The sequence below is a fragment of the Rhodofomes roseus genome (genome assembly GCF_022264815.1).
Source record: "Rhodofomes roseus strain CIRM-BRFM 1785 chromosome Unknown C8Q71scaffold_17, whole genome shotgun sequence".
NCBI lineage: Eukaryota > Fungi > Basidiomycota > Agaricomycetes > Polyporales > Fomitopsidaceae > Rhodofomes > Rhodofomes roseus.
In genome coordinates, this window is record NW_025952973.1 from 608,632 (window position 1) to 623,728 (window position 15,097).

General features: G+C 56.7%; 4 protein-coding genes across 4 annotated transcripts; all 4 read right to left on the reverse strand.

The window, feature by feature from the left end:
• Positions 1 to 8: 8 nt before the first annotated feature.
• On the reverse strand, positions 9 to 2,819 carry C8Q71DRAFT_178213 (cytochrome P450). Its single transcript, XM_047916785.1, has 10 exons — positions 2,213 to 2,819; positions 2,133 to 2,150; positions 1,951 to 2,074; positions 1,720 to 1,899; positions 1,573 to 1,668; positions 1,350 to 1,522; positions 1,111 to 1,292; positions 811 to 1,051; positions 590 to 758; positions 9 to 533 (listed from the first exon to the last, which is right to left on the reverse strand). Exons 1-10 carry the CDS (start codon positions 2,599 to 2,601, stop codon positions 477 to 479), a joined length of 1,629 nt encoding a protein of 542 aa, XP_047776568.1. The 5' UTR covers positions 2,602 to 2,819; the 3' UTR covers positions 9 to 476.
• A 4,330-nt stretch (positions 2,820 to 7,149) lies between these two features.
• C8Q71DRAFT_813822 (uncharacterized protein) lies at positions 7,150 to 9,109 on the reverse strand. The gene is made up of 2 exons (XM_047926080.1): positions 8,207 to 9,109; positions 7,150 to 8,152 (listed from the first exon to the last, which is right to left on the reverse strand). The coding sequence occupies exons 1-2, from the start codon at positions 8,983 to 8,985 to the stop codon at positions 7,447 to 7,449; spliced, it is 1,485 nt and encodes a 494-aa protein (XP_047776569.1). The 5' UTR covers positions 8,986 to 9,109; the 3' UTR covers positions 7,150 to 7,446.
• A 128-nt stretch (positions 9,110 to 9,237) lies between these two features.
• On the reverse strand, positions 9,238 to 10,916 carry C8Q71DRAFT_772815 (NUDIX hydrolase domain-like protein). The gene is made up of 7 exons (XM_047924428.1): positions 10,679 to 10,916; positions 10,490 to 10,618; positions 10,342 to 10,432; positions 10,263 to 10,283; positions 10,124 to 10,215; positions 9,816 to 10,067; positions 9,238 to 9,757 (listed from the first exon to the last, which is right to left on the reverse strand). The coding sequence occupies exons 1-7, from the start codon at positions 10,777 to 10,779 to the stop codon at positions 9,508 to 9,510; spliced, it is 936 nt and encodes a 311-aa protein (XP_047776570.1). The 5' UTR covers positions 10,780 to 10,916; the 3' UTR covers positions 9,238 to 9,507.
• Positions 10,917 to 11,001: 85 nt separating this feature from the next.
• On the reverse strand, positions 11,002 to 14,546 carry C8Q71DRAFT_772821 (uncharacterized protein). Its single transcript, XM_047924429.1, has 10 exons — positions 13,268 to 14,546; positions 13,085 to 13,201; positions 12,969 to 13,031; positions 12,821 to 12,907; positions 12,330 to 12,772; positions 12,167 to 12,280; positions 11,959 to 12,114; positions 11,647 to 11,897; positions 11,401 to 11,598; positions 11,002 to 11,338 (listed from the first exon to the last, which is right to left on the reverse strand). The coding sequence occupies exons 1-10, from the start codon at positions 14,398 to 14,400 to the stop codon at positions 11,123 to 11,125; spliced, it is 2,778 nt and encodes a 925-aa protein (XP_047776571.1). The 5' UTR covers positions 14,401 to 14,546; the 3' UTR covers positions 11,002 to 11,122.
• Between the last annotated feature and the right edge of the window lie 551 nt (positions 14,547 to 15,097).

The window sequence follows — 15,097 nt, forward strand, 5'->3', positions numbered from 1 at the left end:
GGGAACGTCCTGAGTTCATGAGGATGGTGTGAACAGGAGAAATTCATATCGTCAACGTTGGATGAAGACTTCAGCTTCAGCGTCAATGACATGAGATGGAGGACTCTACAACGATGACACATAAGTAAGGTCTATTCGACGCGTCGCTAACGTATTCAACCGTTTCGTAAGTTACTCGGTTCTCGCCCCCTCAGGTATCCGTGATCGTCCTCCCCGAATACAAATGCTACTACTATCGTCCGGATCGCCCTAAACTACTCGTCACCGTCGGAGATAAAACATTAAAGGACAGTTGAAAGACAGCAATTAGACCGAAAGCGACACAGCGAATGGACAACAAGTCGATCAACAAGGGACAGAAAGTCAACTGGGGAAGTGGAAAGTGATCGTGCTCAGAATATTACAACAGGTGTAGTGTACGGAAATTCGAGGGGTGAAGGTCTTCGCGTCGTTGAGTTGTCGGGATCTGTCTTCATTCAGTTCTTGCGCGCGTTGAACATGAGCTTGCACTCCTTTGCAGCAGGGAAGAGCACCTGTAGTACGTCGCTGATCAATGCACGACTCCAGCACTTGCTAACGTAGAACTCACGAAGGCATCGCGCATCTCCATGCTCCTCTCGTTCGTCTGGGTGACATCTGCGGCAACGTCGAGATTCCTGGCTACCGCGGCTACGGCCATGCGCATGACAAGTTGAGCGAGATTTTGACCGCCACAAATCCTGCTGCCGACGCCGAACGGCATCATGTTCTGTGTCATACTGAAGTAGGATGTTATTGGAGGCGAGCAGATGTGCCGTTAAAAGCACTCACTCGGCGAGCCTTTCCTCCTCGCCGTCGACGCCCTCAACGGCGAGCCACCTTTCAGGTAGGAAAGTCTCCGAGCTGGGGAACACGCTCGCGTCGCGGTGCATGCTCCAAGCCTGGGTCGAGACAATAGTACCAGGTGGAACCGCATAGCCCATGAGATCGAAGGCGTCGTCGAGGCCAGAAGGAGAGGTCGAGGGGACAACACGCTCCAGAAGCGAGGGCGCGGCGCCGTAAAGGCGAAGGCCTGGAAGGCGTTGGTCAGCAATCTTGGGCATAGACGTGGCCATGATGAGTAGCACGAACCTTCCTTAATGAAGGCGTTCAGATATGGCAACTTCGTGAGCGTAACAGCGTCGGGGATAACGGCTCTGTCGGGCATGACCTCATCGAGCTCGGCTTGGAGGCGCCTCGCGATGTCGGTGCGGCGGCTAAGCTCCCATAGAAGGTAGGAAAGCGTTGTGGAGGAAGTGTCAACCCCTGCGACCCTATCATCGGACCGATCAGCATGGGTCACACTGACATCGGTGATAGCGACTACTCACAAGTGGCCCATACACTCGGAAATGATATCCTTGTCTGGCAGCGATTCATTCGTAGCGAAGACTCGGTGAAGCAACATGCGTTGGAGTAGCGGGAACTTCTCGACATCCGCCTGCCCATCGACAGGACCTGCCTGCATCTTGGCCCGCATCTCGTACAAGTGACCAGCCACGAACTGCCACCCCTTAGGATACGTATAACCTTGGGAGTCGGCATAGTGCGTACCTGTGCCATGATCCTGTCCGAGTCGCATATCTGGCGCAAGCGGTTATTGGGAATACGACAAACAAGGTTCCATGCCCAGGTAGGCACGGCGCTACGCTGTGTCGATCATTGGTAACTTCGCGGTGAGAACGTGTAAAGGCGACCCACCATAATGCCCCGCTTGGGAAAATCATACACAGCCGTGGCCAGCGGGTCCTGGATGTTCTTTGCCCAGTTGTTTAGAGAGCCGGGGAAGCGTCCGAAGACAGTCGTCCCGATAATGTCTACCATGAGGTGGCGGAACAAGTCCAAGCAGTCAATGGGCGTGTTACCGGGGGTACCAAGAATCTATGAGATTGTTGGTAAGCCGATCCGGCGCCCTATGTATCTCAAACGTACGTCGACCAGATCTAGGCAAAGGTCTTGCAACTCATCCTGAAAGAGAGCGAGGTTCGAAGGAATGTAGTGCGACGAGTATGCCTTGCGGCGGACAGCGTGCTCGGCATGGGGAAGTGTCGTCATGCTAGGTATGAGGATGTCTAAATGGGGACAACGGAATCTGCAGGCATGGGGGGACATACGCATGGTCATTGTTATTCCTGGAGGAATGCAAACGGTCGATTCAAGGTATGTCCGATGCTAGGGCATGGTCTGCACTCACGTCAAAAGGCTTTTGTAGTACGTACTCTTGTCGAATTTGTGCACACAGTAGACGCTGCGCATGGTGGTGGCGTCGCAGAATATGACTTTGTTAGGACCGACACGGACGACGGGTCCGTACAGGTCGAAGAGTGCCTGGACGGTTCGGCATTGTTGCAGGCGAACGACGTGGGTGGTGAGCCAGAAGTCGGAAATGGCGGCATACCAGGGACCGGGAAGCGCAGAGAGGGGCGAGAAGACTAACTGATAGACTGCATAAGCGATGGAGTAGAGCAGGGCGGTGGATAGCGCGAGGAAGAGGAGGGTGGGTATGCTGGTGTTGAGGAGGGCGCGCGAGACTGAGAGCGGGGTCATGATTTCGAGAGAGGCAAAGGTCTTGGTGGAGCCCATGGCGATGTTGTGGTGTTGATTGAAGAGAAGGGAGATGGCTGCCGGGGTTGGGTGGGAAGAGGCCGCGTGGAGGTCGATGGCGGATGCGGGGCGAAGACTGCTGTGTAGGATATGCAAGAAGGGTAACCAAGAGACCCTGCTTTACGCGGCGGGGTGCGGGTGGGCGGAGGTGGGGAAGGGACGCGCAGTGAGATCCTGCCCGCCCGCCGACCTTTTGTACTCGCGGGGATCTGACATGGTTGAAGCTTGACCGTTCCAGACTGGCGCTGTGGGCGGGTCACGCAGAGGGGCGCGGGCCACGGCCTGGGTGGTCTGTGAAGGCCAAGAGGGAGTTCCCGATCGGGGCCCCAGACTTCCCGTCCTGTCGTTCGACTGGGTGTGATGTGGCGCGACACCGACGACAGCGTCCTCCGTGGCTTCTCCTCCCACACTCGGCCATGCTCGCTGGCGACGCTGTCAACGGAAGCTCCTCCGTCCGACGCGTTGCCAGCCGACAACCCCGGTCACTTACGCCACTGCTCGTCCCCCGCGGGCCGAGTATGAACGCCGTCGCTTCCTACGCTAGCCAGGCACCTGGATCTGCAGGTGAGCCTATCAGCGGCGCGCCGCAAGGCCAGCAAGGCAGGCGGTGCGGCCCTGAAGTGCGTCGCGGGCGGCGCACGAGATGTGGCTTGCTCGGGACTGACGGCCAGAAAGGCTACCGTGCTCCCCGTGATCGATCGGTGGGTCCCCCGAGAGGAATGCAGCTCTTGGCTCCGTCAAGCTGTCTGCCCATCTTCGTCTCGGAGCTACGGAGCGACGTGCGCGCGATCGACGTCTACCGTGACGCGGCGTGCTGGAATGCACCACGCGTTTCAGCATCCCCCGCCCCGCGGTATAGCAATCCTCGAGGGACGTACCACCGTACTCGGTGTGCATCCGTGCCACAGACGCTTCGCCACAGATGCAAGTGGGGCTTCTTGTCGACAGGAGCTGAGAAGCAGATAACCGGCATATTGAGTACGGCATGAGGCGACACTCCGCGAGGCGCATGCGTTGGACTTCGCCGGGCCCTGGCACAATGGCAAACCAACCGAGATGCGGCTGAATCGGGCTGAATCGGTAGACATGTTCTACTCTTGTGACTAGCGACAGCGTTTCCGACTTATCGCACCACTCCTGGCCCCGCTGAACAGCGCTTGTCAGACTGCACCACACTGAATCCAGACAGGCTACGTACCTTGCTGGACGACACTCACACTGGTGGAGAGATGTTCGATTCGGAAGAACAGCAAGCGGCCCGTCAGCATAGACGCCATTCTACACTTTATCAGCTTGGGGACAATGCAGATTTGGATACGTTCGACTCGAGGCATATCCCCGACTAGTCGCTTGTCGTGTGACATTTAGGACGCCGCTGTGGGTCTTCTAACGGCCAGCATTGAACAGAGTGAGTGCGATGTGATCGCAGCGCAGTGGGGTCAAACCGCCACAAAAAGACACCCGATCAACCGGCGCTATCCACTACTGTCTTTCGGACCTTGATGATAGCCCGAATTCTGTGCGAGAATCACCTGTACAGAGTTTTCAGTTCAGCATAGCCAAGACTGTTCGCATCCAGCATACCTTCGTCTGCATGGTCAAATTGAGTCGCCGCACTATGTCCAGAGAACAAAGCAGCACAGGACCCTGTCGATCATGTCGGCCTCAAGTGGGGGGTCGCAGGCAATACCGACCGATATTGAGGAGGTTCTGTGACGTAGCAACGGATTAACAGACCGGAACTGGTCTGACAGCAGGGGCCCGGGTGGGCATGCTTGAGGCAGCGGAGCGGCTTGTGGACTGTCAATGACCGGCGCCTAGGTCTGCAGATCCATCAAAGGAAGTGGATGCATCTCTTGTGCACCCCCCAGCGTCCAACATTTATGTAACAGAGATTCATGGGGACACAAACTTCAAGCTTCAACTTGAAGCTGTGTCTATGACAGCTGAAGGTCCGGCCGGGCCTTATACCAGTGAATGAATAGGGGGTTCGTCATTACGACCCCTGAGTCCTGCAAACGGGAATCTTGGACACATTCAAGTTGTTTAGACTGCGAGGACAGGGAAGTGATATCCGGAAGTCAGTACACGAGTAAGCATAGATGCAGATAGTACTTACAAGGCTCAACGACCTGCCGTCAACTGCACCTTACGACCACTGGCACACGCACAGGCACGCCGTCGCCCGCGGCCTTTACCTCTGTTTCCGTACTCCCCGTAACGAGCGGTCAGGCATTCGTACAGAAGCACGACAGGGGAGTCGATGGAAGACATAATCAACAGTGGCAATAAATGACTGCGTTGGACAGGTCCTCGCGGGGGCACCTTCCGGACTGACCGAACGCACATCCATTGCAAGAAGGACGGAGCTGCATGTCCGTGACTGACGTCGGAGATTACCATATGTATTGGGTCAATATTAATGAGCAAGGTGTGCCCAAAGTCAAGGCGAGAGGTGTGTCTGGTAATCCTGTGCGAAGCGATAAGTGCATGAATTCACGTCTGATGTCCACAGACCGAGAGAGAGGGAACTTACTTTTCGACCTCGCCCAGCAGTGGGCTCCAGGCCTGATTCTAGGTGACACTCAGCTGCTAATCAGGTCTGGGAAGGACAACGGAGTTCGTGCGCAGTGTGTTGTTCCGTAATGAATCCAGACTCTGGGCAACCGTCCAAGTCAAGATCTTCATGTCCTATCAATACGGGTGAGCCAGGGATATTATTGGGTAGGAACATATTGCATGCTAAGGCCGCTTGTTCCGAGTCTGAGACGAGTGTCGACATATGCGTGACTGTAGATTCGTCAATTCAGTTGGGTTATATCACCTCCGAGTTGACTCCATCACCTTCTGCAGCTATTGGAAACCCACTTACGGGTCGAGGCCAGTGTCGAAGACGGATCGGGCTCCACAGCTGATTGCCACCCAACGCAACACACCATAGGGTCTCCTCCATAAATCCGAAATGAGGCTATAACAAATGCAAGGATGATTGACGAAGCACCGCTGCGCGCTCACTGGAATCCGTGGACAGTGTCGATCACCGCTGTTCCACATGGACATGCCACGATTGTCTTCGGAGCCGGAGCCTACCACTATTGAACGACGCCAGAGAAGGGGGCGGTCGACGGGATGATAGAGCCAGATGGACAGCGCCTTCTCTGTGATTAACGCAGACCTTGGTCAAGAGGCTGCTTGCGGGTCCGCCATTGGTAACACGTCGGAAGGCGTCCCTGGCAGGTTAAAGCCGGTCTTTGTCCTCGACGTGGTCGGTAAGAGATGTATACGGGAGTCTCATATGATGATACTCACTGGAGCCATTGTAGTCTAGGTGCGAGCCGGGATGCGGCTGCCGCCGTATGCGATGCATCGGTCCCTGCAATTGGGCATCGTTGTGCAGAGCAGTCACACCTGTCTCGAACTCAGGTTCAGCCACAATGACAAGATCGACAAGATAGGAAACGTCTTGGAACGCACCACCAAGGGAATACAGACGGGCAGTGCTCAGAGCCGGCGCCAGGTGTCCTTGAGCTGCGCTGAGCCAACTTCTTGACTTCCAGGCGGACAATATCGATGTGATCTTGCGTCCCTGTCCAAACTTGAGCCCAGGTGCGCGGATCTATCGAAGTAATTGAATACATGCTTCAGCGTCGAGCCGAGAAGTTGTTCATCGGGGAGATGAACTTCGAGCTGTACGTGTGACATTAGCCGGATTCAGCCAGACTCATTAAAAAGAGATCCCGGTCAATCTCGTCACGGGGCATAACAACGTCCTGTCTCTCACACAACTATGTGCATTTCCACGTCAGCCAGGAGTGTGGCAAGCCCGACCTGTTGAGCGACGGCAGTGTTCAAATTCACAACGTCCTTTCGCTCTAGACCGGTGTATCATGTCTTATCTAGCCAGAAAACCAATGTGATCAGACATGTTCAAACCTGAGCATATTGCGTACCATGTTGTTATGAGGCCTTCTGGCCAGTTGAACATCTACTAGTGTACCCGTAAGACCGAGTCTGCCTGCGCCCCACGATGGGAGCGGAGGTATCTTGCAGGCTACCTCGAGGGCCACATGTTTTAGGTGTGTCTTGCAATGGCGTCCGCATATAAGCTGATATAAGACTGATGATTGCTGCGAGGAGTAATATTCAGGACTCGGACTTCTAGTAATACTGGGCGACCGCCTGTGTAGTCGTGACTCGTCAGTCTACTTGAATGCGCATATATGCTACGCTTGGCATCGCTCGGAGTCTGACCGTGGCACTGTATGGAGGTTCATGATTGGGCTGAAAGGTCCGGATGGTGACTGCACCGTACGAAGGACGCGCGGCGGACTCAAGTCTGTTGACTCATTGTCAAGAGGAGAAGACGACTGCAGCCACCGCTGCTGGAATGTGTCCGAAATGGAAACTCGGTTGTTCAACCGAGGCGCTCACAGCCGACTGCAAACATTGGCAGGTCATTGAGAATGTACCCAGGCAATCCTCAGGCCTCAGGCCTCAGCGTTTCAGCGATCAGCCTTCGACAGATACTCCAGAAGATCCGCGTCCGTTCGTTATTCATCTGAAGAGTAATGTACAAATGAAATCCCGGATCCATGCAAGAGGAGACACCTCTGTGTATATGCAGAAGCGAGCAGGAGATATGCGTTGGAGACGTCGTCACGACAGAGAACCCCGAAGTATACAACGGAAGGTATGCGGTGAAATAGATAATACGTGAACGGTTGCGCTTCGTGGAAGCGTAAATGCAGCATAATGTCGTGACGTTGGGTGCTCCATCATGATGATCCCAACGGGGGTGCGCAGCGTGGCTGGGTACTCTTTGTATCACCGTCCCGGCCAGACCATCTCAGTCGTCTTGTCAGGAGAGTTCGGCTCGTCCACGTCCTCCATAGTAACAAGCACGCCGTCCGCATCCAACGGACCTGTGTCGACATCCGTCTCGTCCGCAGGCAACCCTGCCTCGACGAGCGTACCTGTACTTGTCGTTCCATTCCCCGGTACATTGAGCGCAAGCTGCGGTGTCCGCACAAAAGACTGGGGTGGCGGAGTCCGCGGTGGTCCCTGCGCCCACACAGGATATATCGATGGAGGTATGCCCGACGTCGCCTGGACGGCGTCAGGGCTCGGGGCGCGATTGGGCGCGGTTGACGGCAAGGAGTACGGCGAGACGGGCCTCGGCGAGGCAGTGTATCTGTATCCGTATGAAAGTGGTGGCGAGCCCGGTCTACTGCCCGGAGCCTGCACCGGCTCTGCCTGGGCATGGCCGCCAGAGTGCTTGACTGCATCCGGAAATGCGTACGCGGGGGAGGGAGAGACATGGTCAGCGAAGAAGGTGTAGAGGTAGAAGCTGGAGGATGTGCGTGCGCTGGAGGTAGAAGTAGAGGCTGATGGTGGCCTGCGAGTGCGCCAGTACTGCGGGCCTGTTGGACCTATTGGCGGAGCCGCTGGTGTATGGTTGCAGGTCGCATGCGAGAAGATGCCCTCGGACGCTGCTTGGCAAGGGAGATACCGTGTACCAAGTGTGTTTCCACTAGGAGGTCGACGAATGAGATTCAAAGCGACCCTGACAGGCAACGATGCTCACCATATCGCACATGCGATACCCTCTCGGACACAGCCACATGCGCTCTTCATCATCTTGGCTACGACGGAGCTCTCGAAGTAGTCTGCTTCCAACCCAACAACAACGTCCGACGCCTCCTGCTTGCCTACCCACAAGCCGCGTGGACCCTGCGGAAAGGCACGCATGTGGACCAACACCCCGCATCCATTCGTTCTTCGCGTTGTGCGCTCCGCCCCACGTGTGGACGGCGAGCCTGCTGAAGATACGGGGAACAGCGAAGGGCGATACGGGGTGCCCGAGGAGCTAGCAATGGAAGACGCATTGATGTCCTCACCACCGCAGAAGAGCACGAACCCTTCTTCATCATCATCCTGGGCGCCATCGGCTCGCCCTTCATCTAGCTGCGCTCCGCCGGCATCTTCTCCACGATCATCCCCCGCCCATTCCCTCCACTCTCCGCCGTTGAAGAGCTCATCCTCTACAGATGCGTCTGAGGGTCCCCATCCTTGAGAGGGCCCCCACATCGCTGGTTCGACGACGAACCTGCTGCCTCCGGAAGGACGCACGGGAGGCGGAAGTGCGTTGCTCGGTGGTGATGGCCTGGGAGCACTGCTTTGTCCGTGGTCGATTCGCATTGCCCCTCGACGCCGTAGGCGTGATGCTTCTCCTGTACGTACTAGGTCGGAGAGAACGATGGAGTCGTCCGCGTCGGTGGGCTGGGGAGCTAAGGTGTCGCGCCGTCGGGGTTCGGGAGGCGGGCGCTGGATGCGTTCAGAATGCCGGCGGTAAACCTGTGGCATGTCACTGAACTAGCAAAACAGCCAGCTGGTAGTAGTAGTGTAGTCCCTGAGAGCTGCGTGTAAGGGTCGCGCAGGACTGCGCTGAGGGCCGTGAGCGGGAGAGAGTAACGGTGACGGAGAGGACTGAGTAGTGGCGTGGAGAAGGCGAGGCCGAGCCGACCTCGCCCCGCATTGCTTAGTCAGCATATCATTCATATCATTAGCCCGCGAACTTCGGGACAACTCAAAGTCCATTTGTATCCGCGATCCTTCCTCCGCCATCCCGTTCGAGCGTTGCGCAGGTGTCCACATGGCGTTTTTCAGACCTGCCAGTGTCTGACTATCTCCCAATCGTTGTAAGGGTGCAGTCATACAACGAGGACGATGTATTATCATGAAATCACAGGATTGCACTGTCCAGCTCGAGAGCGCTGCCGCGTGCCGGTGATTGAACGGTAAATGAAGGGACCCGTCCGGGAAAAATGCATAAATTAGTGCAGATATCATGATATGAAGAGGATATGAACGTTTGCGCGAGGGCCATCACAGCTTGCTCCGGACAGCTCGCCTCCGATGCCCTCTCGGACCATCACTCCTGCGGGCTGTTCTCAACGAAGATGGCTCGGGCGCCTTGTCCGGATCGATACCCTCTGTCCGGCATGCTTCCCTCAGTATTGGGTTGACTTGCAATTCAAAAGCAATGCGTTCCTCCTGTGACGGCTGGTCTGGCGTGTAGACGTCGAAGTCCGGCTCCCTGCCGTACCCAATGGTCGCTACGCGGATCAGGACACCGCTGCGATGATTGTCAGTTTTCATGATCTTTCGCAGGCTGCGAACTGATCAACACGTACGCTGTGAAGCCAAATATCGGCTTAGTACCTCCGGCCTCCCTGCCCGTGAGGAAACGGTGCATCCGGACTTTGCCTCTGCCTCGCCAGTCAACGTCGTGATGGGTGTGATACTTTAGCTCCAGCATCTCCTGTTCTGTGGCGAAAGGAGGTTCCGAATGTAGGAGAGCCGCTAGTGGGTGGGAGAAGAGCGATGCAACCTCGGGCGTGTTTAGGATTGGCTTGATCGTCTTGTCAAGCACAAGAACGACAACTCTGCAACAAATGCCTCATCAACCGGGTAGAAACCTGTTCATGGGAGCGGAACATACGGAGTGACGATCAGTTGCCCTGGAGAGCCAGCTATGAAGGGCTCTAGGATGCAAAGCAATGGGACCTTCCGGTTGTCTATTGGAAGACCTATCTGTTGTGTTCAGTCACGATCAATTGGTGCGTGATAGATGTAAGTACCTCCTCAAACGCCTCCCTTCGCTGCGATTGATATCATCATCAGTCTCGACGCCGAGGTTGACATGGCATTGGTACTCACAGCTGTCTGCTCGAGGTTTCGGTCGCGGGGTTCCCACTTTCCGCCGGGTAATGACGTGTCGCCAGCATATGTTCGCAGCGTAGACGCGCGACTTCGCGCCGAAAGCAGCGTGAGTCGCAACGTCGCTGGGCCCTCGGGGGGTACTCACCGACTCAGCAAAACATACAGGTCTCCGTACCGGCCAACAAACAACGCGACGAGTACCGCTGCAGACCTAGACTTCGGATAATTGACTCTTTGTTTAGGCGGCCGGTAGTGTAGCAGGGTTTGCAAGCATCTATCAGTCGCGCCTGCTAATGAGGACGCGTAATCCTATGTCACAGCGCCCCTTACGTACTGTTTTGACTCTGGCTTGAGAACAGGTATCGGGGCACGTTCGAGGTGTAGAGTGGGTCTGTGAAAGCTGAGGAGGTTGCTACGTCTCGGTCTGGAGCTCATGGTGTCAGTCTGAAAGCAGAGGCTGCGGCTGCTGTGGTCATGGATGCTACAAACACATGAGGCGTGCTCCGAGTCCCCAGGTGCTCATTCGGAATCTCATGCAATGCGGGGCCCCGGCGGCCGATCTCGATCGGGCTGCGAGACAAATCCAAGAAAGGAAGGTGATGTCATTCGTCGGTATCTCTCTCTTCAAGCTTCAAGCTTCATATGCACAAGGTTATGTCCAGGTACACGTAGATCAATATGCTCGTGATTACGTTACGCAATATCCAGTACAAAGGGATACAAGGTAGCAGTATTGTACAGTAGCTCGAATAGATATGCCTACATTCAAACCAGCGCCTTAGCGAGCCATCATCACAGCTACACACAGGGCGCCCGCCACACCTCCTAATATTCCTACAGTCATCCAGTGTGTCTGGCTTTCGATCGGATACACGACAGAGATGCTTGCTGTTGTGGTCACCTCGCGGGTGAGATACAGCACGACGCCAGTGACGAACGCGGCGATAGCCCACACGAGGAAGACCAGAGGAAGGGACATCACCACACTTCGTCTCTGCATCACAATCCGATGTCAGGTCATCAAAACCGCGCACAGGCTTGAGTAGGGACACATACCGATATGGTCAGGAGCCCTTCACCACCTACGTGAATCACTGGATGTTCTACCTCCGTCTTGTACCGGAAGAGCGCGATTACGGCCGAAATCATACTGGAGGCCGAGAGCGCTATAGCCACGAAGCCAGCTATACGGCAGGTATCGTCCAACCCAGGCAGTGAGATGAACGTCACCGACGCGCTTAAGACGACGGCAGCCTGACAGCGTTATCAATGACTGTACCGAGCGCCTGAGGAGGGACGTACCAGCAAACAGGCACATGCACCGATGATGAGTATGGGACCGGCGCTGCGGACGCCACTCTCGACGTCAATTCGGCGATGACGGGAGCGGTCGGTGAAGAAGTAGGGCAAGCCGAGGCAGAGACAGGCGATGAGGAAGTCCACGGCGGTGCGGCTCAGAGGCGTGCGTCGACGCCATCGGTGAGCACTACCTCCCGTCAATGCGACTTGTGGCAGAGGTTTGTCAGGACGGAAGTGGTGCTGCCTCCATTGTGCTAGACAAGTCACAACTGGTGAGACTACAGTAGCTTGTAAGCGCATGATGCTTTGACGCACCGACACGGAGCAGAACACGAGCAACGATGCGATTCTGAACCAAGGACACGTCCGTAGGGTCCTCGTTGAATGAGTGGAGAAGACCCATCAGCTCCTGACACTCCTGCGGGGAGAACGGCGGCGGCGTAGGTCTCTGAGCGCCAGGCAAGAGGTATTCTAAATATCATATCAGCTTGAATGGAATATTGGGCACTGGTGAGTAGCTGACCTGTGTACGACCACTTGAGGACTTCCACCGCTTCTGCACGGCTCTCGGAGGTGAGAGGTACATGCGCCGGGTGCGATTCCACGTAGGACCAGTAGCGGTACTGCATGTCCAGACCTGAACGATATTGTGAAAACGGAGTTATGGGGAGTGCGTTGATACATACGGTCGTCATCCCTGAGGCGATCAGGTACGGCAGCCGCAGGGGGCTCGCTAGACAGCACATGCACCCTATGGTTGATCCACGTCTGCACAAGTTGGAGGTCCTGCCCATTCGGACGTGCGTCCCTAAGCCAGAGCTCCCATCCCTCAGGGGGCATCGCCGCATCCTCAGGGAGCTTGCTGTTCACGTACTCCGTGACGGCCTGGAGCTTGGTCGGGTTGTGCAGATCGGCGTCAACTACGATCCGCTTCTCGACGTGGACGTAGTACGAGGAATTATCAGGGAGCATGTGCTCTATCCAGCCGGACATGCCGATGACTAGCGTGTTGGCGGTTGTGGGCGCGACCTCTGGGATGGGGAAGGAGACGTGCGTCTTGGCTGCGGCGTATCCTTTGACGGTGCCGCTTGAGCCGGCGCTGGCAGGCCGCAAGAGGGGTGCGCGTTCGCTGCAAACTATTGAGCCTCGCATGCAGTGACAAACGTCGACTACGTACTCCACATCACGTCGTGTCTCGGTTTCTACAACCGTGCCCCGTTCATTGCCGAGGCTGTAGCCTGAGGTCTTGCCTCGAGGCTTCCTGCTAAAGGTTTCGCGAATTAGCATCATGCTCTGGGTCAAATGCGACACGCGGAGGCTCTTACTTTACACCAATGACATCCTGCTGTGGCGGCAACGGGAATCTGATCGGCACAGGCATATCAGGACTACATGGCGTAAGACGAGCTCTGATTCGCGGAAACAAAACATGCCGACTCACGCAGGCGAGTTGATGCTCTCAATGGGAGACAACGCCGTCCGCTTCACGTAGAGCTTGCTGGTGGTTGTAGTCGGCGAGTCCTCAGCAGGATCGGCGAAGGGGTCTTCGATGGCGATACTGGTCTCGTCAAAGCTAAGTAATCAGAACCAGAGGTACGCAATAGATTATGCTGCAAGCACTCACCGAACGCTAGGTCCAGGACTGCGTCCACGTCGGACATCTCCGTCACTGGGGTCCATCGAGACCGACACCCGTCGCCTGCCCGGAGAGACGATGACCTGACCATAAGACGACGCCATGGACGACTTGCTCGGCTTATTCGACAGCCCACCAGTACGAGGGGGCTCTGATGAGACCGTCTGGGGCGCAGACTCCCCGGTAGCGATGCTCGTGTTCGAACGCCGCGTCGGCATCACCATGTCGTCCTTCCACGTGAACGCCTGGGCGTCGGTAGCCCGAGGAGGGACAGCGTCTGCATGCCCTTGGTCGACGGCGACTACGGCCTCGGGAGCAGAAGCAGGCTGCGCGGGTGGCTGGGGTGTTGCGTACGCTTTCCCCTTCCAGTTGGGATTGAGCGCGTCGTCGTCGCCCCAAGCGAAGTAGTCGGGACCTCGCTTCTCGATGGCAGGTCCCATAGGTCCTTGGACCATCGGGAGCGGCATTTGCTGACTCTCTGGGCTCTCGACAAGGCTATCTGCAACCACTGCAGTCTGCACCTCTGTTGCGGGAGCAGGTGCGGCAATCGGAGCAGGAGCCACGACAGGCGCAGGCGCAGGGGCTGCCGCTGGTACGGACGGTGGTGCGGGTACTGGTGCTAGTTCCGGAGCAGGGGCAGGTGCGGGCGCGGGCACCGGTGCTGGTTCTGGTGCACTTGCAGGGTCCGGAGGTGGAGGTGATGCAGGGGCGGTCGTCATGGGCTGTGGACCAGCGGCAGCCTGCGTGGGCTCAATGACTTGAGCAATGGAGGGCTCTGCGCCCGCGCTGGGAGGTCCAATCGGAGGGTTAGCTAAAGGCGAGGACCCAGGCAGTCCCTGTGCACCAGTACCCTCAGGCTCCGTCGCAGCTGCTTCTCGAGCAGGAGACTCGGCGACAGGACTGGGCATGTTCTCGGGCGGGCTCGGAGAAGGCGTAGGGTCGACCTTGAGTTCGTTCTTCAGGTCGCTCTTCGAGTCCGACTTGCGTACCGCAGAGGTCGCCCGGGTGAACAGCCCAGTCGAGCTACGACGCACCGCAGTGCCCATACGGGAGCGCAGGGACCTATTGGGAGACGTCGCTCGACTAGAGCTTGGAGGGGGCGTAGGCGGCGGGCTCGACATGGTCGGCGAAGATCAGTGATGAGACACAGTAGATCGAAGAAAAGGTGGTAAATGACCGGATGTTGGCGTTGAGAGTGCAGAACACGCTCTGACGAAGAATACCTATATACCGAGAACCTACGGAGCTCGCCTGGAGGTTACATCGAGGCGGGGGGTGGAGGGCCACGCGTCCAGCGCAGCCGCGAAGACTAGATGGGCCATGTCCTCGAGATTACCTTGCCTATCAGCCTCGCCGTCGTTTGCGGTGAGGCACACGTGTTGGGCCTCGCTATGCGTAGCATAGTCCGAGGAGCGCAAGGGTCAATGGGGTGCTTACTGTCCGTATGATTCGTCGACCGGTGGATCATTGCCTTCACTGTCTTCTGGTCCGTTCAACGTTCAGAGGCCGGGACACCAAGTTATCACATTCTGGCAGCAGATAGCTGCGTCTGGGAATCAGCGTCATGATTCCCTAGGCCATACTGCATCATGCACAGCTCTTCATTCCTGCGCATCACCGAAGACACGTTGACGGCCAGACTCTGCCAGGTGGTGGGCACGCTGAAATGAACGATGTAGCGCTCACCACAACGGACGCTTCACGAATGCACTGGGGCAAGCTCCGGTCAGCTTAGATTATCGCTGTTGCGCGAGCGCAAGTTCTGTCTCCTGTCTCCAGAGCGAATGTCAAGGGCTTGCGAATAATGTACTTGGCCGA